We start from the raw sequence: 25,000 nt of genomic DNA on the forward strand, positions 1-25,000 counted from the left end.
CTATTTGCTCAGCATTTATAAGCCTAGTTTTTATCGTGTATTAGTATCTGGTTTCTACCTGCTTCCTCATGCCATCTTCCACAATAGTTCTCCTGTTTTCTGCCAGCAAACAAGGTCAAAGGTTAGGAGACAAAGAGCCGTTTGCCCAGTGAGTCACGCATTTAACTGGAATCCAAGCCACATCCCTGCACTGCAGCATCCTCTAACTCTGCATCTGCCTGGTGGAGGAAAATGTATTGAGGGTTAAGTATGAGGCACCATCCGATATATGTGCTTAAGGTGTAATTAGACAATAATAAAAGAAAATGAGGCAGAGTCTGGAGTGGGACGGTGTGGAGGCGTGAGACATATACAAGAGCCTCTGGAGGACTTCAGGTCTGCGGAGGAGGAGAAGATTTGACTGTGTGTTGGGTTTAAAAAAATAATAATTAGCGCACACACACAGTGATGCTGAATCACTGCAAATGTTCAGTTAAAAATCAGCCTGGAGGTCATTTTTATGAAACAGTGCAAGAGCAAACAGGCGCACACACGCTCAACCAATCTGCAACAGCAGGGAAAACAAACTGCATCACTGTGTTCTAACACTTCTCCCCAGAATTTAATCCCATCTCCATAAACACTACCGCATCATCAGTGTTAGATTCCTGAAATTAGGACTAAAATATGGTACAAATAATGTATTAAAATACAATGATTTGACTTACACAATTTTAAACCAACAAATCTGCTTCATGTTTTCATATACTTTTCAACTCTGTGCAGTTATGAACTTTGTAGCTAAATTCAGTTCAGACAGTTTGTGCACATATTTACATGAAGTGGAACATCTATCGCCTTGTAACAAGTGTGATGATAAGTAACACAGTACAAATCTGTTGTCTTAAAATCCACTTTAACAAAAAAAAATTAAAAAAAATACATCACACATTATGGTACAAATCTTAAGTGTCCATGTAGTTTAGAATTGGAGAGTTTAACCCACATTTCTTTCTGTGGCTAAACTTTACAGATTTTAAAAACATCACATGCAAGCTATCAGTAGACGCTACAATTTATTGGGGTTCCAAAAAGGTGTCACATGTAGGCTATCAGTACTGCTAGATATCATCTAGTTATTGCAGAACACAGCACATACAGGGATGTGGCCAAAAATGTATTTGAATCAAGTGAAATGAGGCGCCCTAATGCAAGAGTTACCTAAGTTGAAACAGAGGGCTTTTATCAATGTGGGTGGCCCGTCTAAGTAGATCTGATGTATGAGAAATTCTGTAATGAGATTTATTCCCGTGTAAACGTAGCAAAGCGCATGCGTTTTAAAACGAAAACGCATGCGCTCGGTGCCATGAAAGTATCTAAGTTCAGTACCCAGTTCTAAAAGTAACGCATTTAGAGACTGTGAAGAGACAAGAGAGAGCAAGAGATGATAATTACTGAGTGAAAACTGAAAAAGAGAGTAAGAGACGAAGCACAGATCAAAGACTAGGAGAAGAGAAGGATACGGGGCAGAGGTGGTGTGACAGAGAGAGGAGGAAGAAGCCCGGACTCCACAGCAGAAAGCTCGATTCGGACTCAAGTCTCCAAGCTCAAGCTCATTCGTTCCATTTTACACCCCTCTGCCCACACTACCACATCTTACAGTACATTCTCGCCAACGGTAGCAAGACTTTACAACTTAAAACAACCCAAACCCTCATCTTGGAAATAATAGTAGGGGAGGAAAAACAAACAAACACATGGGACACGTAACGGGGCAAAAAAAATGCAATCGTGCCTGAGAAACGGCCTGCTGATATCTGACCTTTGCTGGTACAAATGGGGCCCAAAAGAAAACTGCGCTATTTTATTTCTAGTTCTGCTAGTGGAGATATGTTTTGCACAAGTACCAAGATTGCTTATGTGGCTTGTACAAACATATCAGCTTACACTTGCTTTGTCAACTTGCAACCATAATGCAACTCAAACCAGTGTTGCCGTGCTGCAGAAGGTTCATTAAGCTTTTAAAGCAAGGGTTAGGCGGTGTCTAATGTCAGGATCTGAACTGTCATTCAACACCAGTGTTTCTGTGATGATTGGCCTACACAGGCTGGTTTTGCTCAACACCATTTTAGATGTTTGCTGTTCTCGCAGATACGTATTGATTAGGAGTTTTTGCAATAAAGTAAGTGATTTATTTTATCTTAAAGCAAGTTCCTGTCAGACCTGTCAAATGTATGGTTGTTGGATGTCCTCTTTTATTTTGTTACGCAGCTTAACAAAGCTCTCGGCGAGACTCAGAATGGACCTGATATTTCTGGAGTCTCTAACCACATTCTGTGTTAATGCACTACAAGTCCTCAGTATACTTCAAATGAGTCTGCATGTTTAACAATAGTACTACACAATCATAAAGGAACAGAAAGCAAGTAGGAGTCCGTACCAAGGTTTACCAAGATCAAACAAGTGTTTATTGTGTGTTCAGGCAGCTGGGAATTGGGAAAATTCCCATTTGGGAATATCTGGTTGGGAGGGTTCACATACAGGCAACATGGTAGCCCCCAGAAAATGTGCTCTTTTCCTGCTGTCAGAAAACAGAAAAGTGACAAAAAAAACCTCATCATCATCCATATAAACCAACACAGGGACAAAATGGAGCTCAGGAGGACAATATTGTTTCACACTACATTCCTACATGTTTGAATGTACAAACTACAAACTAAGGCTAACAAAGTCTGGCTATCTGTCCTTATTTTCAGAGCAAGTCAATTTGTTCCTTTCACCACAAACACTGACATGTTGAATGATTTTAAATCTCCTTCTCCGAGATCTCAAAAACCTCCCACTATTCGTATCGGGATATTCCTAGTTTGACAGGGGTTCAGGTCATTTTTCCCACTCAGAGGTTGGAATTTTCCCACTTCCCAGTTTCTCATGAACATGATATGTCTTTCTAAGCTTATCTATCTAATTTCATAGTGATGGCAGGAAAAACACTCAACTATCTACAACCCAACTGTACACTTTGTAACTGTAATTCTTTTGCAGCATATATTGTGTTTATCATAGTTTTTCTCAATGTAGAGAAAAACTATGATAAACACTGGATTCATCTTTGTAGGAAAGCAAGAAAAAAAAAACTATTTTTAGGGGATTACAGTATTTTAGTCTTTCTTGGAGAACAGGGCTAAACCTCATAAACACCCTGCCCTCACTGTGTCGTCATTGTAAACTCACCAGCTCAGTACATGTGGACACTAAGAGAGAGGAGAATTTCTGACTTGCTGTGTACCGCTTTCAGTGGTTTGTCAGATCCTGTGAATAGACTCTGTGGTTTAAAGTCTGGTTTCATTCCCATGTTCTTGTGCAAATCATGAGCCTCACTGTTATCTTCAGGCTGTCTGACATGCTGAACTTTGCTGAAACATCCCTCTCTCCTCTGTCTACATGAGAGTTGGCACAGCGACTCGTGAGGGCGATTTGTTCGGTCATTCTGTTGCTGCTGTGGGGCACAGCGAACCTGCACAGACTTGTTCCTTATAACAACATGGGCGCCGGCTGCTAGGCAAGTAGATGGAACAGGAGAAGCAAGCAAACACGCATACCATCACAGCCTCACAGACAAAGACTGCAGACATAATGGATAAAAAAAAATTAAAAAAAAGAGAGTTTGCAGGGTAGTTTGTAAAGAACGGTGAGTTATGTAGGCTCATGTTGCCCAACACGGTAGTCTCACCACCAAATACATGCTTGAACATAGACATAACATACAGGCAAGAGTAAACAAGCACCATTTCATCCTTTCAAGGAAAAAGACATTCCTCAACCCTGGAAGACACAGCTGGGTGTACAGACTGAACAAGTTCCCTTTGATGAGAAGTAAAGTATGTGTCTGCAGACTCCCACACATGGACGTGTATGACCTACAGGAACAGTACATTGAAACTGCCCGGGGCTGGTCTGGTTTAGGAACTTCTTCCACAACCTTTCATTACATTTTTGTGACGTTACTGCACCGCAATCTTTCCAAACACGGTGTTCAAACGGTGTCAAATTTCCTTTTTTTTGCAACCATGGGAAATTCTGGAAATCAGGGGGTTGTACAGTGCTGCGGGACTGATTAGCACTCTGGTCTGAGAAACATGCCACAGAGACCAATCTGCAACTACACACAAGGGGAGGCTGTGGCTCAGACGGTAGAGTGGGTTGCACACAACCGGAAGGTTGGTGGCTCGATCCCCAGCTCCTCCTGTCCACATACCTAAGTGTCTTTGAGCAAGACACTGAACCCTAAGTTGCTCCCGATGGTGTACCATCAGTGCGTGAATGTGCTCCTGATGGCAGCACCTTGCATGGTGAGCTGTCTCATGAATGGGTGAATGGGAAAAACCATGTTAACCAGGAAAAGGGCGTCTAGAGAACCCCACCTACACCCCCCCCCCCCAAAAAAAAAATGGACAAAATGTCCAACAGAACTGCCCGTGATTGCCTCAAAAATCACATTTTTGACCACCTGTGGTCATGTAATGCAATATCTTAATAAGAGGATCCAAGAATTCTTATAGCTTGCACTCTAGTTTAACGTGTGCCTCACTTCCACCAACCTCACAGAGTGGTAATACATGTTGATATCCAGACATATTGCCTCAAGACTCCCTGCTGACTAAGCATCCAAAAGGAGGTTTTCACTTGTGTCAGAATATCTGAAAAGCACTTCTGATGAAGCATGTCAAGAGCTTTCATTTCCAGGCAGGAGACGGACAACTTCTGGTTGATCTGATTCTCAGATACTGAGTCAAGTGGAGAAATATGATTACAAATTTACACTTGGTTGATGACTGTACTGCTCGGCAATGAAACACTTGCACCTCAGCTCAGAGCTATCAGCCAAATGACAGATGGTTGTTCAGTTTTAGTGAAAAAAAAAACAAAAAAACAACAGTATCCCATGCCACTTGCCCACAGCGCTGTCCCAAATGAATGCTTTAAATATTCATTTCAAGAAATTAGATCACTTCTGTCTAATGTGGCAAAATTAATCACAAAATGTGGTTGGGAGGAAATTGTGGGGTGAAACGTTGGGCATCAAACCACAAACACCTAATTGCAGGGGGCTGTGCTGGTAGATAAACAAGGAATATACATGCAGTTGGAAGCAAGATTTTGACGGGTGTTTTGGCTCAATGAGAAGTTTCACCATCATCTGCTCTGACTGAATTTTGCTCACACATACTTGCATTTTGAGAGCTGTGGTTTTATTTCCTGATTAGTTCTGCACACGATTGTGTTTATTCTGTTGACAGTGTAGGAGGCCGTATGTTGAAATGTCTGGTCTGAATAAAATGCATGATTGGGTATAATAAGTGACCAACACTGGCCAGGACAAAAGTACTTAGCCTATTGTTTCAATTTAACCGCTCTGTGAATAACTGATCACATTTAATTGACAGTGACCTGCCAATGTAGATAAACAAGCCCGTAACAGTCATCAGATCGTGAATCAAATATTGTTCAGTCCTGATCGTGGCTGGTGTCCTGCCCACTTCAAACCACTGAGAGCACTGATAAAGCAGCAGAAAAGTTTTGGATGTAAAATGACCAAGTCGTTCTTTCTTTAGCTGAAAGTTGCCTGCTCGTAGTAAAATTAGAAATGTTCCTGCGATGACAGACCGAAAAGAGTTCTTTAAAAAGGCCGCTAGAAACCTCAGGAGATCTTGGGAAATCTAAGGGTAAGAAAACTTTTCGCCATGTTCCTACCTGATTGTTTGGTTTGTGCTGTGAGGAGGTTCCTGGGATGTTGAGCGAGTGACTCCTGGTGACGGCCGCTCCCGTTGATGCTCTCCTGTGCTGCGACCGAACTGACGGTGAAACCTTCCCCTCCAGTGGGGGGCTGCTGCCACTGCTGCTGCTGCTGTTCCCTTCAGTCTCAAGCACTGCATCCCAAGGATCCCCTGCAGCAACTCCTGATACTGTCCGTGCGGTACCTCCTGATTCCAGAGCGGCTTCCTCGTTCTCTGCTTTACGCTTTGTAAGTGGGTCCAGATCCAGCCAGTCAATGCGGCTGATGTGAGAAGATTCCACCACTGCTGGCTGTTGCGGCGGTGGGTTGGGTGCCAGAGAGGCCGTGCCCACTTGAGAGGAATCTAGGTCAGTGCTGGCCGATCTGCCGTTCTTCAAGTATTCTGAGGTGCTGGCAATCTTGTCAAAGAGTTTAGCCATCTCTGGGTCCACAGCTGGCTGTGGGAAGACCATGGCAGCAGCAGGCTGGATGGGAGTAAAAGCCATGAAAGATGGCTGCTGTGTCGGCAGGGCCATGAAGGGTGACATGGCTGGAGTGAAACCATTTTGAAATGTGCCTGGTTTGGGGAATGGAGCGGAGGGGAACATCGGGGCTGGCTGATGGGTGGGAGTGGACACACTGGAACTACATGGGGTGGACAGGACCGGTGTCCACTGGCTGCTCTGGAAAGGAGAGGAGCTGCAGGCATGGCCTCCAGGGTACGAGGCACTAAGGTTAAACCCCAGCAGAGGCGAGGGGCGGGACACTCTGCTGTTCACCCCAAAGTTTTCATCAAGTAGGAGCTTTTCGAGTTCCTCATTGGTCAGCTTGTCCACATCAATGTCCCTGAACTTGTCCTGCTCTGCCTGTTTCTTGGTCTCTGGGAAGACAATGAGGTCCTTGTCTGGTCTATTAGTAGAGGGTGAAGGTTGAGGAACAGTAGTGGTAGATTTAGATAGTTTTGGTTTTGAGGAAGACGAGGATGCTCCAGAGGAAGATAAGGATGGTGAAGCTGAAAAAGTGTGTCTCTTTTCCCTTTGCAATTTCGCTAAAGCCTCTTCTTCCATGCGAAGGGCTTCTTCTTTACCCACAACCCCCTTTGGCTGGGGGACATCCAGCTTGAACCCATTACCACTTGATATCTGGGCCATTCTGTCAAGTGGAGGGTGCCATGAGTCTGACAGCTTTTAAATCGGTGTGGCCCAAAGGGTGGCGGAACAAGGCTTTAAACACCTAAAAAAAAAAAGAGGAAAAACATTTTGGATAAATGACATCAAGAGGTGGTGAAACAGAGTCAAAGCATGGGAGAGGGAATCAGGGATCAAACCACCAACCGTGTAATTACTGCTCAACCTAATCTACGTGCTGAGCCACAAGTGCCTGCATAGAAAAGACTTAGAAAGTAATGTTTCCCTGTGCTTTGTTATTTTAAGCACGCTTCGATTGCTCATTGATCAAATGCCATTTGTCACACAGGGAGAGCCAATAATTACTTGCGCTTGTGTTGGTGTCAAGAGCATCAATTAGGTCACACAACTGGCATGGGCTTCATTAGCAGCACGTCCATCACATTTAAATTGACATCAGCACTTTCACAGTGAGCTCTCCTCTATTAGTATACTTCCATGAAGGGCTTTCATGATCATGAATTTTAGTTGACAGGTAATTGTCATACAAATAATTGCAAAAAATTGTCTTTTCCTTTTCATTTAATGCCACTATTATAAGATTAACACAAGTCTTTTGCAATTAAATCCATGATTAATGTTGATAGATGGTCATTGAAATGTGGTTGGTTGAATAATAGAAGTTAAGCACCTCGAGATGAAAGAGTTGGAGGCTCGCTACTCATGTCCAATTAAACCATAGCAGTAGAAAAATCTGATTTGAATAATTGTGAAAAATATTTCTGGTCAACTATGTAACAGTTGTAACAGGCCTAATTCTATGTTGTTGAACTTCAATATCACAAGTTAAACGTTGCAATTGTTTAACCAATCAGCCGGACTGACCGCATACCAAAAAAAGAACAAAAGACTGAATTAAACAACTGCACAAGTGGATTTAGCAAAAGAAGGAGTTGACATTTGACTCACCACACTTAACAACATGCAGTTAACTTACAAGTCTGTGTGCCACTGCGCAGGACAGCAACTAATCTATTTTCATTGTTGATTAATCTGCCGGTTATTTTCTCTATTAATCATTTTCTTCATGAAATAGAATAAATGTTTCCCACAGTTAGAAAAAACACTAAAAGTTGATGCCGACCAATAGGATATTCTATTCTCGATAATCCAAACTGTTCATGTTCAGCCTACAACAGCAGGAAGACGCCAAGAGTATCCCACGTCTAAAACATGAGAAAAACATTGCTGCAAAGACTGTTTTGTGATCCTAAAATGACACAGCGCCTACTCAAAGCAACCATTCATGGAACGGTCACAGCCCCAGGGTTGAGTGAGTTCCTTCTCTCCCCAGGCGTCACCAGCCTCTCCTGAGCTTCCCCTCCCATTGTGGTGGAGAAGGCTGGCTGTGCTGGGGCTCGGGCTAGCCCAACACTATTGTGCAGCTGAGGAATTTGGCATGCTAAACAGCCCAACGGGTCCCTCTCTCTTCCTCGGGCTTTCTCTCACTCTGTTAGCATTATGTTAGCATCACGGCCCAAGATTGTCTTATCAGCTGTGCGAACACCAGCGGGCAGCGACAATGTGGTTGCATTCATCAAGCATTTGACTAGCAGAGCGTAGTGCCAACTTTGCCCAGAAGAACACAGCTTGGGGAAACTAAATGGATAAATAAAAAAAGGTCATCTTCTTTTGGTAAATTATCTCACTGATGCAGAAATGCTATTTGCTGTGACAAAAGATCTGCATATTTCTGATTTTGCCCCCAGTAAGAAAGCATGCTCTGACAGATTGCACCTTAAGATATAAATTAAAAGGTCAGAATCACCAAACTGCCAAATGTCCGAGTTAACACACTGCACACTAAATAGTGGCTATTTCCTGATTCTGTATGAAAACACTGGGTTAATCGGAGAAACCATGTAATATAATTACTTTATCAACATTAGTCTTGGTTTTCTCAACCGGTTTCCACTGTATCAATGCAGATTAGGCAGATCAATCCAATTTAGCTCAAATTCTCAGAAGGCTGGAAAGAAAATACAATGGATCTTGTTAGTTCAACTAATTAGATTTAACAGGACTGAAGCTACATGAAAATAACCAAAATCTTGGCCTCATATACAATAGATCCTGAATCTAATAGGCCATATGCTTTAAAGTCTATATATATTGCAACAGATGTACAAAAAAAAAAAAAAAAAAAAAACACCACTTATGGAGTAAATCCAACTAGATCCAAGACAAATACTGCAAACCCTGTTCCACTCGTCTGTGGCAAAAGATGGCAGATCCCCCGGCCTGTAAGACCCCATTTCAACATGTAAGCATGAAATGAGTGCCGTTGACGTATTCAGAAGAAATCAGCTAACTAGGCCACATGGCTCTTGTGAAAATTCTTGCTTGAGTGAAAAGGTTTAAGGATACAAATGTTTAGATAAATGAGACTCCCAAAGTCTGCAGTGTTACCAGATTACTTGCGTGATGATTTCACAAAACCAAGAGCATGTTTTGTAACCTTTTGACATAAACTTCACTTCATTAAAGTGGGTTTATCTCAGTATCCCACATAGTTTATGGTCATATATTTAACCTTATTTTTGTATTATAGCAGTCATTCCATCAAATGTAAATTTTGTACGTATTTAAGCTTAATTTTATGTATGTTTGGTATATTTTGAAACTTTTGAATCTCCTCTAGAGTTTAGAATATAGTTATAATGGTATGAACAGTGTTTGGTTGCACAGTGTAGAATGAATCTGCACTCATAATTTGAGTTCAGGCCTAATGACACTGGGAGAGAGTTTTGTTTTCAATAAGTGTGCAAAAGTGCAAATGTTAGCACTACACTGTGCAGCTGATCAAAGTACAGCAACATCTTTAAAAAAAAAAAGGACAATAAGTAACCAGGTCTTATGGATTTGTAAGATATCTTTACTGGCTCTTAAGAAGAGTAAACACAATATAGCTTCTTTTTCGGTCCTGACTTGTCTATTAAAAGACTTACTTGGCCCACAAATGACCAAACAAACTGCATCCATATGAAACTGTGGTTTACGCTGATAATGGCTAAATCCTAAATCTGCATCCACAAACTCATGCAAACCAGCAAAAACCACAAGTTTGTCCTGTCCTTTAAACTGTAAGACCTTTAATTGAACACAGAATTACATATTGACAGACACAAGCAGTGAAACATGTAATCAGTGGCCACAAGCAGTTCCTGTTCACTTTGTATTGTTGCTGTCTGTGTTTAAAGAGCTCAGAGCAGTATGTCAGCTGCCTCTCCAGATAGTTGTCATCTACAGAGTCACTATTCAGACTACATCATGTTCTCCACCTTCCCGGGAATAACTTTGGGAATAACAACGTTCCATCCGATCCCAAGTGTCGTTTGTTAACTTAATCTCAGCACCATGGTCATATATTGGGTTATCACGCAAACAGTTTTAGATATTAAACAGAAATCCATGGAAATGCGTTTGATTGGCTTCCGAAAACACATTATGTGCATCCAGCTCGCCAAACCTATCGGCTGATGCTCACCTGACACCAAATGATGTGCTGTGTGTTGCCACGAACGTTTTGCCGTTTTCACGTTGTACGCATCTTAAAATAGCAGCTATATTGTGTTTCCTGTTATGATGGTGGCTCTTGACAAATACTAACAGGATAAACTTACAAACTAACCCGGCAAGCACCGTCAAATGTCACTTCTGGATACTTTTGATAGCGTGTTTTTTGGTTTTTTTTGGTTTTTTTTTTTTTTTTTTTTGGAACTTTAACTTTCGGCTTTGTTGGATGCTAAGTTAGTCGCTAAATCTGTAAACGCGATGCGCAAAACAGCTCGATGACAGAAACAGAAACAGAAACACGACTAAATCGAGGTAACCGATGCTAACTTACACGAGTGCTCCGTACTTTTATAGGACACTGATTTAATCATTTCAAAAAAGTACCCAAGGCGACTGTTGTGGTCCTGCCAACGGACCACAACAAGGGAGATATACAGGTTTTCTCAAACGGTCGGATACGACGAGGCCGCCGCCGCTTATTTCAGACCACGACAAGCTAAAACTTTTAGACGCAGACACGGACTGTGAAAAAAGGTTTGATTTCTCACCTTTCAGCGGTGCGGTGTTTGGAGCCATTTTTCCTGCAGCTGCATTTTTCCATCCACTTGCACGGAGGGGACGTCAGTTCCTGTTGAGGTGGTTGGTGGAGTTTTGGTTGGAGAGCGTTTCTGCTTCGGCTGGCTCCTTTTTCGATGACGGTTGAACGGGAAAGCAGCGCCACCGTGTGGTCTGAAGCAGCTTGTGTCGCAATACGTGGATTTATGTGATTTACGGAAAGGATGTACGGTATTTATTTAGAAGCATTGCAACATCACAATAACACATTCAAATGCTGTTTATTCATCATCAATGACAATACAAAAACAGCTTATCATACAACATAAACTGTTCAACACCAGCCTTAAATAACGTTGCACTGTATTTCATTTCATTTCATAGCACCTGACACTTTCCATTCATCCCAAGCTGTATTTATTTATTTTATTTTATTTTTGTGTACATAGTGTGTGTGTGTGTGTGTGTGTGTGTGTGTGTATTTATTCAGTGCTCTTATTTTTTCTAAAAAATATATTTTTACCTATCTTATTTCATTGTATACGTATTTGTAATTGTTTTCTTATTGTGTGCACATTGTGTTTCCATGCTGCTATGATGACTAAATTGCCCCAATGTGGGATTAACAAAGTCTAAAGTCTAAGTCTAAGTCTAACAAAGACCATTTGACTGCATGCCCACTTGATATTTTAAGTAGCCCACCTGTTGCTGAACTACTGTACTTTTAGTTGAGTTACATCTTGATCATGCTTAGCCTATTCATAGAAGGCTATTTTTTAAATTTATTTTAGTAATACTTTTGTTGTTGTCAAGATTTTGAAAAGTTATTTTTGCATTTAGAAGGGTTTGAGGTTTTAAATTCAAGGTTACAAAGCCCTAATTTAACACACATTTATGAAATTCCTGTTTTTGGTCACCATCACTGAAATGATTTATCTGAACTGACAAGTTTACAGAAATTTAACACATTTCTGACTGGAGCTCACTCTCACTTTTATGTGTCTAAACTAAAACAAATTATTAAAGAAGATCAATATCGCCAACAATATTAATGTCCTGCCAATGTACTGTGTGTAAACACAGCCCTATGTTTTATGTTATGGCAATTTTCATATAAATTTCATATACATTATTTTTACTATTTTTCTATGTTGTGGCAAAGCACTTGAAGTAGAATATGATAATGTGCATTTAGTTAAGTGCTGTAAACTAAAGTCTAGAAAATTTTACTGAGCATTTCAATTTCATGCCACTTTATACTTTATACTCCACTTAGTGAAATGTTGTACTTTGTAATCCTTTACATACATTTAACAGCTACAGGTAGGGTACTGGTTACATTTCTAGTTAAGTAAGTAGGACAGTTTTACATTGCCTTGCTGGTACTATATCTTAAGTAATGGATCTGAATACTTCTTCCACGACTTGGTATATAAAATATGTACAAAATACGAACAATTTAGAATGTGAAAACATACATAATATCAATAATATTTCGAAAAAACAGTATTTGATTGCTTTAGATGTTTATATTGGCCCTTCATGTAAAACTAGTTTAACTCCACTGGTTGATCAGGTGCAGGCTACAGCTTTTCCCAACGTCAAGGGGTTCAGATGGATCCAATTAAAATGCATTATGTGTACCATCTCAGGTCATTTAATCCACACTGACCATCGCCTATAAAATATATTATTATGTGTGATTCGGTTAAAAGCTGCGAAAGATGTTGCTCTTTCTTACGTTGAACACTGACTCCTCCCCCGTCGGTAGGGTTGCGTGAACGCCACGTACAGTTTGGCTCAACACACCTTAAACCACGGCTTGAGTTGGATACACTTTGACTGATAGATGCAGCGCCCAATCAACTCTCTACGCGACTGTTTTGTAAAGAAAATGTCCAATAAGAGCGGTCAGAGGCGGGGCGTTGCTATGGTGAACACAATCTTTTTCTCTGTAGGTTGTGGCCATATGAGGCTCGTATTGGTGGGAGACAAATGACAGCTGTAAACAAGCTCCGGTGAAGCTGCTGGCACTTTCAGGTGAAGAATAAAAAGAGGAGCTCAGTCGGCGCCACTTTACAAGTAAGTGTTATTTTACGTAAACTGTAATTTACTCACGCAATTTACTACATATAATAAGGCTTGCTTTGTGGCTTCTCTGCATCTACAGGATAATGAATTGGCTTCCCTCACTAAACAACCTGTTCTTTAATTGACTTGTGTGTGTGTGTGTGTGTGTGTGTGTGTGTGTGTGTGTGTGTGTGTGTGTGTGTGTGTGTCACTGAATGTGTGCTAAGAGCCCGCAACTTTCCAATTGAAAAACTCAGACAGAGGAAGTGTCTTCATCCACCACACGTGTTGTGCACAGTCCTTTCCTCGTGGTAGAGTTGCGAGGCTAATTTTCATAACTTCATCCCCATATTGTCTCATGGTGATGTCGTGGCTTGCACCCCTTTTGAAATGCTTGAGAAATAAAGGGTGTTGTCTTTTATAAAGATAAAACACCTGCCCACACCATACAGACTCTAGACATTGGACTCTGTGATTAAAAAAACCAAAACAACAACAAGAGATGTACTGTCTTCATGTAACAACACAAAACTGCTCAATTTGAATTTGCACAATTGACTCCCATTTGTTCTTCTCTGTGTTTAATGTAACCAGATGATGAGGAGTAAAGCCTTCGCCCGATGTGGGCTGGTTCTGCTGAGTTTGTGGCTGTGTATCCAGTCAGTGCCTATCAGCGTGGACAAGGCCAAAGAAAAGCCGAAAGAGGAGGAACTGGAGCCATCTCAGAGTGCTGTGAGTCACGACTCAAATACAGGGACACTACATTTGAATATGGCTCTTATAGCTAATTCCACTAAATACCTCAGAGTCATGGAAACTGTTTGTGCTTCCAGTGTCTCAGACAGGGCTGTTTTTCATGGGAAGTGCACCTGGGTAAAAGGTTGATGGAAAAACAAACAAGAACAGTATCACTTAAATCAGATGTTGACATTCATTAGCAACAGTTAAATGACCATAAAGTTATCCGTAATGCCCCTAATTATTGTTAGGCATTAACAAGTTAAATGTGGGCTTTGGTTTCTTTTTCAGGACACCGGGCTGCACTATGACCGCTACCTCAGAGAAGTCATTGAGTATCTTGAGAAAGACCCGCACTTCAGAGAAAAGCTGAAAAATGCCAATATGGATGACATCAAGGTGCATACTCACTAAACAGCATTGTATTTAGTGAGCTGTTTCTTGTTGCAAGAACTTGTATTTGAACTGTGTTGACTCTCTGTTTCAGCTAGGCAAACTTTCCAAAGAGTTGGACTTTGTCCACCACAATTTTCGGACTAAGCTGGACGAGCTGAAGAGGGAGGAGATGAACCGGCTGCGGATGCTCATCAAAGCCAAACATGATATCCAGCAAGGGAATGGTGAGTACCAGGCGTATCTCACTGACATGTCGCTGACTAACTTCTGCTTTTTGAAGTTGCACAAGTCAACAAGTTCTGTAATACAATTCAGCTATTAGGTCATCATCCAACTCTGGATGATGACCTAATAGCTGAATTAGGTCATAAAAAAAAAACTTTTTCTCTTTAAAAACAAAACAAATAGAAGCCCTCCAGAAGTGTACGTTAATCCGGGAAATGTGAGTTTAAGTGTTCAGCCGGTGAGAAAAAGCTTTAAAAGTCGCCGTGTAATCCGTCACGGGAGAGTTTGACCGCCCGTTACAGAACGGCTCTCAGACACAGGAACAAGATATAATTATATATATATTATTATATATAATGAACAGAGACTTGTGCTCACCAGAGGGAACTGCTAAATGTGAGGTTACCTGAAGTGAATGAACAACACGTCAGTGTTAGCACAAGTGTAGTTAAATAACAGGACTACAGGTTGAAGTCTTAGTTTACCATCTTTTAAAAACAGAAATACATTTACACTTATTTTTTCCTCTTTAACTCTTTTCCAGATTAAATTTGATATGAAGCTTGAATAGACAAAGTCTGTGCTTACCTCTGGTTGTGCTGAAAAATGCTGAACCACAAAATGTCTTTGTGAAATTCATAGGAAAGAGTAGCCCTTGAGTTGATTTAATGAACGACACAATCACTCACTGCCACTTTTTGGTGAGTGTTGTCTAAAATAAGTGAGAAGTGTGTTTTTATTTTTAGACTGAGACACTGCGGGCAAAAGAAAAAAGGGTTTTTCATGCACTGGTCACATTTTAGATTTTGGGCTAATTTACTTAGATATTTGTACCGCATTCACCCGTAGTGTCTGCCTTAAAGTTCCTACAGCTGAACTTGACACTTGTTCCAACTGTGTCACAGTGACATGAAACTGTTCATTGTTTCTTTTCCTTGCAGGCTACACAGTAGACCACCACGCCCTACTGAAACAGTTTGAGCACCTCAACCACATGAACCCAGACACTTTCGAGGTGGAGGACCTGGACCGCCTCATCAAAGCGGTACATACAGACAAACGCATGGCAGCCACTCACAGTCATTAGTGTACAAGTAATTGGGTCTGTTTATACTAACCATTTGCATTGTTTGTAGGTACTATACTGTTGTATTTCTATCCCATGTAATAATTTGGAGGCATTCACAGCTTTATGTCCTTTTGTTGGTTCTACAGTGGAGTTTACAGTCCAGCACATATACTGTACATCTGACAATATGTTTTGTAGTTGCTTTTTAAGTACTGTTAAGCTTTGTTTTGTTGTCATTCATTCACTATTAATGGCTTGAGACTGCTTGAGAATTGCAAACAAAAGTGATAAATGAGTGTTTGCTTTGTTTGTGAGACTGATTTGACACTTAATTATTAACTGTCATAACATTTGCATACACTGTCTATCAAGTGAGTGACCTCCCAGACTGTCAAATGAAGAATTACCTACAAATGTATACAAATATCAGCACCAAATAATAGTTTCAGATTCACAAATTCAGGTTCTGACTGAACTTTGGCATTTTAGGACAATCAAATATTTCTTTATATTATTCAAGAAAAGAAGGTAAAGATGTGACATCATAACTGAGAATGCATTTATACTTCAGCCCTAAAAAGGCAAACAGCTGGTATTAGAATCTGTATCGACACACAAATACACAACTTTGGCAACAAATTGTTTGTTGAATTACAAAATAAACCCTGTGGTCTTCACTCTTTTTTTTTTTTTTTTTTTTTTTTTTTTACTTCTGAAGCTATTACTGCTGCTCACAGGCTCTTTAGGGCAGATCAGAGGTACTGTATCAGTATCAGTTCTTTTAAGAACTGCCTGAGCTAAATACAAGAAGCAGTGCGTTCGTCCTCTGTGGGACAACTCCATCAGTTCCAGAAAAGTGCACAGATCTGTACAAGATGTGAAAAACCCCTTCTGAACGTTTTGTGTTTCTTTGTAGGCGACCAATGACCTGGAGGACTTTGACAAGGGCCGCCATGATGAGTTCAAGAAGTATGAGATTATGAAGGAGCATGAGAGGAGGGAACGTCTGAAGAACATGAACGAGGAGGAACGCAAGAAGGAAGAGCAGCACTACGAGGACATGAGGAAGAAGCACGCCGACCATCCTAAAATCAACCACCCTGTGAGTCTCCTGCTGTTATTATGTCCATTAAAAATGCGGAGAGCGATTGTATCTCACGCGGTACAGAAGGATTTAGGATAATTCTGTTATTACTTACATTATTCTCAGTTAGAAGGTGGAATCCTTTAAATCTGTGCTGAATAACATTTAAAAAACACGACTGTTTTTTGTCTGAGCAAAACTAAAAACAGTCAATTAAGCCAATTCTATTTAGATGTGTATAGGAAGGGTACAACAAAATTAATCTTACAAAAAAAGATGCCATCTGGCACTAAAATACAAGAATAAAGGAAAAGGAGAAATTTTGACATTGACCTATGTATGTGTATGTGTGTGCAGGGTAGTGAGGGCCAGCTGAAAGAGGTATGGCAGGAGGCTGATGGTTTGGACCCAGACGACTTTGATCCTAAAACCTTCTTCAAAATGCACGGTAAGCAGGGGCCATAAACGTCTCTCAAGAGCCTAGAACGACTGTCGAATTCATACCTTTCCCCTGTAGTTTCTCTTTAAAATATGACCAGATCTGAACCAAGCATTGAATAGGGATTCTACAATCCAGGGACAAGAGTCAAAAAGAGTCAATTGTGGCCTATTGTGCTAAATAGTGGTCAAATGCTTTAATCAGTACCATATAACTCAGCACATTCATCTTATATGCCAGTGGGGAAACTCCAGATGGATGAAATGTGTTGATTCCAATCACTTGTTCTGTGTTGCAGACAGCAACGGAGACGGCTTCTTTGATGAGAATGAGCTTGAAGCTCTCTTCACTAAAGAGGTATTTATCTTTATGCTTCTGCATGTTTGTGGATAATCTAATATAAATTAAGTGGGGAAGACTTTGAGGTAAAAATTCGATGTTTCTTTAAGCTTGAGAAGGTGTACAACTCTGAAAATGAAGAAGACGACATGGTGGAAATGGAGGAAGAGAGAATGCGAATGAGAGAACACGTTATGAATGAGGTGAGCCACCACAATAACAGAAATGGAGGCTCTTTCATGTTTATTCGTAATACACTAATGTGATCAGGCCCTGCAAATTATACAGGTGTCCCTTAAATGCAGTCAGTTAAATGATTCTTGACCTTAAAAAAGACTTTTAATTTGAGCACCCAACAACCCCAATCAGTCAGCACAGGATTACAATGTAACATGCATAACCTAAGCAGTAATGTGTTAGATATTGTGAGAATGGAAGTTATAGATACAGTATATGATAAAAGTATGTGACAGATTGTACCCAGACTTGTGTTGAGTTTTTCAGTCAGGCTAGATGGGGAAAAACTGGATTTCACAAAGAGTAAACAGCCAGTCAGTGCTTTCGCAGTGTTGAAAGGTCAAGGCTTTCTATTGGGCCAATGATTAATCTGGACAGATGCTGATTAAAGCTGCTTCCTGTGTGGATGTTCAGGTGGACACCAACAAAGACAGACTTGTATCACTGAGCGAGTTCATAGCAGCCACTAAGAAGGAAGAGTTCTACGAGAAAGACGAGTGGGAGGTAAGAGGTAATGTTAGAAATGTTAGGCTAGGGTTGTGTTTACTAAGATTTGGTTAAACCTGCTGCCATTTTTTTTGTGTGCATATTTTATGGATATTTAATTCAATTCATCATCAATTAGCAATATATCTGGGTAAACATTCCAAAATAAGTTATTCACAACTCAACAAAATTGGATAGCATTTCTTATATCTTGGCATCAGAAATGTACCATATTATTTATGACTTCCCACACACCGCCCTCCACAGACTTTAGATCAGAAACCCATTTACAGTGAGGAGGAGCTGAGAGAGTACCAACAGCAACTGGCCAACGAGGAGAACGACATCAACAAGAAGTCAGACGAGTTGCAGAAACAGAGGGAGGAGCTGGAGAGAAAACAGGAAGAACTTAGTGCTCAGAAGTTGGGGCTAAAGCAGGTAAAATACATTGTACAATAAGGAATTCAATTTTTTATTTTTTTTTCCACAATTGCCTGCAGTGTTGTAGGTAAAGAAAACCATACCATAATCCATATTTTAAATGATTTTTGATCATTTATGATTGATGAAATGCAATATTAGTTGATGTGTGAAATATTTACCTCGTTACAGCTATGCTGAGCTGCACCGAAATGCTATTTTATTGTGTTCGCTCTGCACATACAGTACCACTTACTAATGCCAAGTCTGCCACGAAGCCGAGGGTTAAAACAGATGAAGCTGTTTTTATCATGGCTTGGTTTTAAAGGTTTTAAAGACATGTCAGCCAGTAATATCAGAAACATGTCTAGTTATAATACAGTTGTGGTCTTAGAAGATATTTACATTAATAAACTGAGCAGAGTTTCCCAGTTTTGTGAAGCTCTCATTTTCTATCCTTCTTTCGCTGCTCAGGCAATGGAAGAAATGGAAAAGATCAAAGCTCAAAACTCAAAAGCTGGAGCAAAACGTAAGTATGACATTGCAGTGATTGTTGTCTAATGTCGAATCAACCAAGGAGGGTTAAATCCTTTAACCTCTCGGTTAAAGGGCTGAGTCATTTAGTGTTGTACTTCCACAATGTTGGGGAGACTCACAAGACGAATGTAAAGAACATTTGTAAAAAAAAAAACACACACAAAAAAAAACAGCACAGTTCTTACTTTTAGTCCCTAGCAGCATCTAATTAAAGTTTTCAAATGCTGGAAACAAGGTTTTAAAATTTCTTTAATTTTTATACCCCTATAAGTATCCAAAAAAGACATTAGCTGCAAATGGGGAGGATACAAGTATCCTTATTATCTGCATTATAACCATTTAAATACAACACATCAACTTGGGCACATATGACTTTCTGTTGCAGAGCCAGGAGCTCTTGTAGCTGAAGGTGAAGCAGTCGTACCAGGAAACAGCCAACCACTGCCCCCTGGTCACCAGCAGCAGGATGTACCAGTGCCAGTACTCTCTTAGCAGCCCTAACCTCTCTGTGATATATGATTGAGGGTCTGTGTGTGATTGTATTTTCCAAATTTATGTTATCGTTTAGTATTTTCAAAACACCTCTGGCCTAAACATGAAGAGCACATAAGTAAATCGTATTTTAGGCTGCCGATTTAGTTCCAGTACCAATGAGGCCCTTCCCCTTCCCGGCCAAATCGGCTGAATGAGCCAGACTTGAAATGTGGCGCTGGTCCAGTTTTCTACGCGAACAATCGATCCTTTTGTGTTTGTCATTTTGATCTTTTTTTGACAACAAGGACTCTGTTCTCCATGGGAAGTTCTTTGGGGTGAAATGGGGTGGGTGATTGGGCTGATAACTGAATGTTTTGTTTTGTGCACACTGTAGTTTATTGTCACTGCTGCTGTCTCCTTACAGTAAGTACTTTGATAATGTATTTATTTTTATGGTAAAGAGAGACAATTATGTCAGAAAAATGTATGTCAGAAAAGTAACTAGAGATGAAATGGTCCTATTTACGTAAAGAGGTTTTATACAAAAAATACCCATCCCTTAAATATCAGAAGTGTTTTGTAACTGTTGTGTCCTATAGACCAGATGATTAATGAACAGAATTAAAGAATGACGTTTTTTTCTTTATAACTGCATTGGTGTTAAGAGTGTATGAATTTTAAAGTGGTTGTTTGTGTACAGTTTGTGTGTCAGTGCTCAGAAGTGTCTGTGAATTTGTGTTGTTTATCGTCATAGTTTCTTTTATTTAATTTCTAGACCTTCTGTTAATAAGCAGGCAGCAGGTTCAGTTCTGTCTTGTCTCTGTCATCTTAGATGGAAACCCTGAATTAGACTTAACAAAGAAGTACATGGTTAAAAACAGACTTTTCATTCATATTAATCAGACAGATAAGAGATGGCATATGGACACAACCATATTTAATCCTTTGAGAAGTGCAGTTACAATAAACGGTTTGATTTTGTTATTTTGTTTATGTCCTTAAAAAAAATATATATATTAAATCTGCCCAATCCTGTGTAAAGAATTAATGAAAATGTTGTACACGGTTTGAATGTTGACAATAAAGTGAACAAGCTTGCAAGTTTCAACACCGTGTCTCGTATTTTTAAAACACACATGGACCCACTGATTATCTTTAAAAAAAAACTTTCGCATTTAAATCATAAAACATGTAACAGCGCTGTGGGATCTAAAGTAACATTCATAAATTTGAAAAGGTATCTCCTACAACGTAAGAAACACTGACATGTTCTCTGTATATAAAATGACAAGTGTGTGTGTGAACAAACTGATGAGTGTAAGTTCACTTTTGTCTGTAGGTTTTGTTCAAGCACTTAACGAGATAGTCCCCTGCTTTAACCGGTGGGTATTTGTTGGATCCGTCGCAGCAGGTGATCAAAGCTTCATCATCAGGCTGGACAAAGAAGGCCAGAGACTGACGTGTGCTGAGATTTCCAACAGGGGGCAGCAAAACCCTGTGGCGCTGAGAAACAGTGAACAAAATTCCACACCATCATCCCTTTATGTTTTTAAACTCACGTAAAAGTGAAAATATTCAGATTGCTTAACCTCATACTAACTCTGCAATATTTTTCAAATAGAGTAAAAGCTCACCACGGAGACAAACTGATCACTAGTCCAGCGCTGCATCAGGTCAGCGATGTTGATGAGGATGGCTCCGGGGATGCTGGGAACGCAGATGAATTCACCGGACCGTGTGCAGACCTGAAGGTCGACAGGTGAAGCCCAGGTGTATTAGATAACTGACAGTTTGTTTGACAGTTTGACACGCTGTGCTAAAATCCCACATTGTGTTCAATGATTAAATGAAACAAATGGCTGACTGATGAATTAATCAGATGTGACAAAGGTTGTTTGCAGTGATCCTCAGGCTGCAGTAAGTAGGTCAGAGCAATATACAAAGTGACTGTTTGAGGCAAAAAAAAAAAAGAAGTCAAGCCTAAGAAAGAGCTGGGGATAAAACTAATTACAAAAGAGAAATACAATTTGAGTGAGTTGATAAATTATTCCCAAAATTCAAGTGTTTATTGAGTTATCAAATATCTATTATACTTATGTGTAGAAAACAGGAAGTTGAGTATGAGGTTTTACCTGCAGACCTTCAGAGCTCTGGAACAACAGAGTGATGCTGCCGTAGTCTGAATGCTCTCCACAGCGCAGCTGACCTTCCTTTGCTTTCTCACTGATCACTGGTGGGTAGTAGAGAGTCCGCAGCGTTGTGCCGTTCTCATCAGCTGCAGGAGACACAGCAGCATTGTCACAATTTACTTTGTATGTTTACCTGTGTACAAAAGTTTGTGTGAGGCTCATGATGTAGGCCTCGTCCTATTCTGAGGGTATTTTGGCTGTGGTTGTAAAATGGGCACTGAAGGGCTTGTGTGCTCTGAGGTTTTACTTTACAGAGGTGTTCCCCTGGTAAATGGAAAATATTCATTTCGGTCTCCCACGGTGGTCAGGATTTTTTTAAATTATTAGTTTTTTTGAAATAATGCTCTTATTTTTACTATTTCTTAATTTGTACAATTATATTTTGTCAATTTGCAGTGTAAAGGAATCTTTCTAAAAAAAAAAAAAAAACAGTCCAAACTGCTGATGTAGAGCTATGGACTGTCTTACATGACATGCAAACCTGATGTTATACCACTGCATTAAGAGCAGGGAATGTGCTGATCATACTTCCTATTAAACGGTGAACACTCAGGAACACCTCCTCGTCCAGACCAAGACTGTGGGCCATCACCCTCAGCACCCGCAGACTCAGGTCTTTACAGCGCTGGAAGAAAGACGTCTGGATCTCCTGGAAACTCGTTGCAGCACCTGATGACGGCCATTTCTACAGCAGAACAGAACAGCATTAGAACATGAATAATGGCAATACTGCCACTCATGTGTTTTTCAGACAAAACGGATGTTATTGTACTTGGTCCTAAACACCTCAGAAACTCTTTCCTAATCACTTAGTTACTCTGGATGATGTTGTCTTGGCCTCCAGCAAAACTGTGAGGAACCTTGGAGTCATATTGATGAGGACTTATCCTTTAGACACCATATAAAGCAAATCTCCAGAACTGCCTTCTTTCATCTACGTAATATTAATAAAATCAGGAAAATTCTTCCTCAGCGTGATGCAGAAAAACTAATTCATGCATTTGTTACTTCTAGGCTAGATTATTGTAATTCCTTGTTGTTAGGATGTTCAAATTACTCATTAAAAACCCTGCAGCTGATCCAAAATGCTGCAGCAAGAGTACTGACGGGATTTAGCAAGAGAGATCATATTTCTCCAGTTTTAGCTTCTCTTCACTGGCTTCCTGTGAAATCAAGAATAGAATTTAATATTCTCTTGATGACTTACAAAGCCCTACATGACCAGGCTCCATCATATCTTAGAGATCTTATAGAACCATATAATCCTAGCAGAGCACTTCTCTCAGTGCGCTGGTCTACTTGTGGTTCCTAGAGTTTATAGAAGTAGAATGGGAGGCAGAGCCTTCAGTTTTCAGGCTCCTCTCCTGTGGAACCAACCAGCTCCCAGTTTGTGTTCGAGGGGCAGAAACCCTCTCTAGCTTTAAGATTAGACTCAAAATGTTCCTTTTTGATAAAGCCTATAGTTAGGGCTGGCTCAGGTAGACCTGAACCAACCCTTAGTTATGCTCTTATAGGCTGAGGCTGCTGGGGGACCTCATTACATGCTGAGTTTCTTTTCTTTCCTCCTACTCTTTAACTGACTCATACCTCACCATCTTTTTCTCTCCCATAGTTTCTTCTTATTGTCTGTTGTCTCTCCATTCAGTTCCCTCGCTCGCGTAGTTTCTGCTCTTTCTTTTGCAGATGTCCCGCCATGGAGCTGCATGTCTCTGCCCTGCGCTTGTCGTCTCCACCAACAATTCTTCTCTCGTATCTCTACGCTGTCCTTTTCTCTCTCTGCTCTCCTCTCACCCCAACCGGTCGAGGCAGATGGCCGCCCACCTCTGAGCCTGGTTCTGTTGGAGGTTTCTTCCTGTTAAGAGGAAGTTTTTCTTTCCCTCTGTTGGAGGTTTTTCTCCTTTAAAGAGGAGTTTTTTTTCCCTCCTAGCTTACGTGGGAATTGTTGAATTGTTGGGTTTCTCTGTATAATATTGTAAAGTCTTGCTGTAAGGACTTTAATGTGCTAAGTGCCATGAAATAACCTGTGTTGTGATTTGGTGCGATATAAATAAAATTGAATTGAATTGAATGTGTTTAAACAAAATCTCACATTATATCTGCCAGTAGTCATTCATAACATCAACACTTCAAACATTTCTGTAAAATTGGTTTAAAAGATTTGAAACCAAGATGAACTTGCTCACCTCTCTCATTGACAGTTTCTGGACATACACATTATGTAGCCTACCGATATCAGTGATAATCTTATATTTGCCAATATAATATATTGTTTTTCCCACCAAACAGGTGGACCATTCACAGAAAAACTGAAGTGAATGGTCTGTACTTATATAGCACTTTATCACCTTTTGGTCTCAAAGTGCTTTAACATGGTTTTCCCATTCATGAGACAGATCACCATGCAGGGTGCTGCTATCAGGAGCACATTCACACACTGATGCTATCGGGAGCAACTTAGGGTTCAGTGTCTTGCTCAAGGACACTTAAGCATGTGGACAGGAGAAGCTGGGGATCAAGCCACCAACCTTCCGATTAGTGTGCAACCCACTCTACCGTCTGAGCCACAGCCTCCCCAGTGACGTAATAGCTCCTGAAATACTTGTCCTTTAACCTCAAAACTGATCAAATAAAGTTGGATCTATCTGGACTTTGTTATGTGACTGAAAAATCCCGAGGTAAAATCCTTACTATGTCAGTGCGAAGTGAAGCAATGTTAAACGCCTCCTTTAGGTCTCCAGGTCGATTTGGATCCAACCTGAAAAGCAATCATCTGAAATGTTAAATCATTAAAACCGAGCAGATAAAAAGTAAAGTGTTCATTTTCTGACTGCGACCTCTCCGTCTCCAGTGACACCCAGCCGTGGTTGGGGCTGTTGGTGTAGTTGTTCCTGCTGAAGGGCCGTTTCAGTTCATCTGGCTGCAGGAAGAATTTCTTGGATATGTCCATAACACGGCGCACCTATCCAAACACACCAGAGGGGAAACTTTAAGCACTTCCAACAAACTGTATCCAAACTTGACTCGGTCTGACTCTCACCTCCTCCTCGGTAATCCCCGTGTTCCGTAGAAAAACAAACCCTACTTGAGTAAAGGCAGATTTCAGCTCTATGCTCAAGTCGTGGATCTGATCGTGAGTGGCATCTTCCTTAGTCAGGCTGAAGGCGGCGAAGTCCACCTCTGGGATGCTCATTTTAACAACAAAAGGTATCTAAATGCAGAGTTGCACGGAAGTTTTAGACAGCGACGATCCGTGGCCATTTTCTGACTGCAAACTGTAAGTCATG

General features: G+C 40.6%; 3 protein-coding genes across 4 annotated transcripts in view; 1 reads left to right on the top strand and 2 right to left on the bottom strand.

Moving 5' to 3' along the window:
* The window catches only part of pik3c2a (phosphatidylinositol-4-phosphate 3-kinase, catalytic subunit type 2 alpha), a 47,194-nt gene extending 36,102 nt beyond the window's left edge, over nt 1-11,092 (bottom strand). Inside the window, exons 1-2 of the mRNA XM_069163467.1 lie at nt 11,007-11,092; nt 5,734-6,988 (exon numbers count right to left, since the gene is read on the bottom strand). Coding sequence (XP_069019568.1) covers nt 5,734-6,906 — 1,173 coding nt within the window. The 5' untranslated portion in view covers nt 6,907-6,988; nt 11,007-11,092. The remainder of the gene's footprint in view (nt 1-5,733; nt 6,989-11,006) is intronic.
* Nucleotides 10,670-20,635, top strand: LOC138206630 (nucleobindin-2-like). 2 transcript variants are annotated; one of them, XM_069163469.1, is made up of 14 exons: nt 10,670-11,244; nt 12,972-13,095; nt 13,678-13,815; nt 14,113-14,220; nt 14,309-14,441; nt 15,384-15,487; nt 16,428-16,613; nt 16,953-17,043; nt 17,333-17,391; nt 17,484-17,576; nt 18,025-18,114; nt 18,364-18,534; nt 18,991-19,045; nt 19,439-20,635. In XM_069163469.1, the coding sequence occupies exons 3-14, from the start codon at nt 13,678-13,680 to the stop codon at nt 19,543-19,545; spliced, it is 1,335 nt and encodes a 444-aa protein (XP_069019570.1). In that variant the 5' UTR covers nt 10,670-11,244; nt 12,972-13,095; the 3' UTR covers nt 19,546-20,635. The 2 variants fall into 2 exon arrangements, with proteins under 2 accessions (XP_069019570.1, XP_069019569.1); XM_069163468.1 differs by having other exon boundaries at nt 10,670-11,239.
* Nucleotides 20,448-24,976, bottom strand: LOC138206632 (uncharacterized). Its single transcript, XM_069163470.1, has 7 exons — nt 24,754-24,976; nt 24,551-24,675; nt 24,405-24,471; nt 22,245-22,401; nt 21,660-21,802; nt 21,162-21,272; nt 20,448-21,030 (listed from the first exon to the last, which is right to left on the bottom strand). The coding sequence occupies exons 1-7, from the start codon at nt 24,904-24,906 to the stop codon at nt 20,851-20,853; spliced, it is 936 nt and encodes a 311-aa protein (XP_069019571.1). The 5' UTR covers nt 24,907-24,976; the 3' UTR covers nt 20,448-20,850.
* Between the last annotated feature and the right edge of the window lie 24 nt (nt 24,977-25,000).

Source organism: Embiotoca jacksoni, unplaced genomic scaffold (genome assembly GCF_022577435.1).
Source record: "Embiotoca jacksoni isolate LCO1_2020_lvr unplaced genomic scaffold, fEmbJac1.0.p SCAF_3, whole genome shotgun sequence".
Taxonomy (NCBI): Eukaryota; Metazoa; Chordata; class Actinopteri; family Embiotocidae; genus Embiotoca; species Embiotoca jacksoni.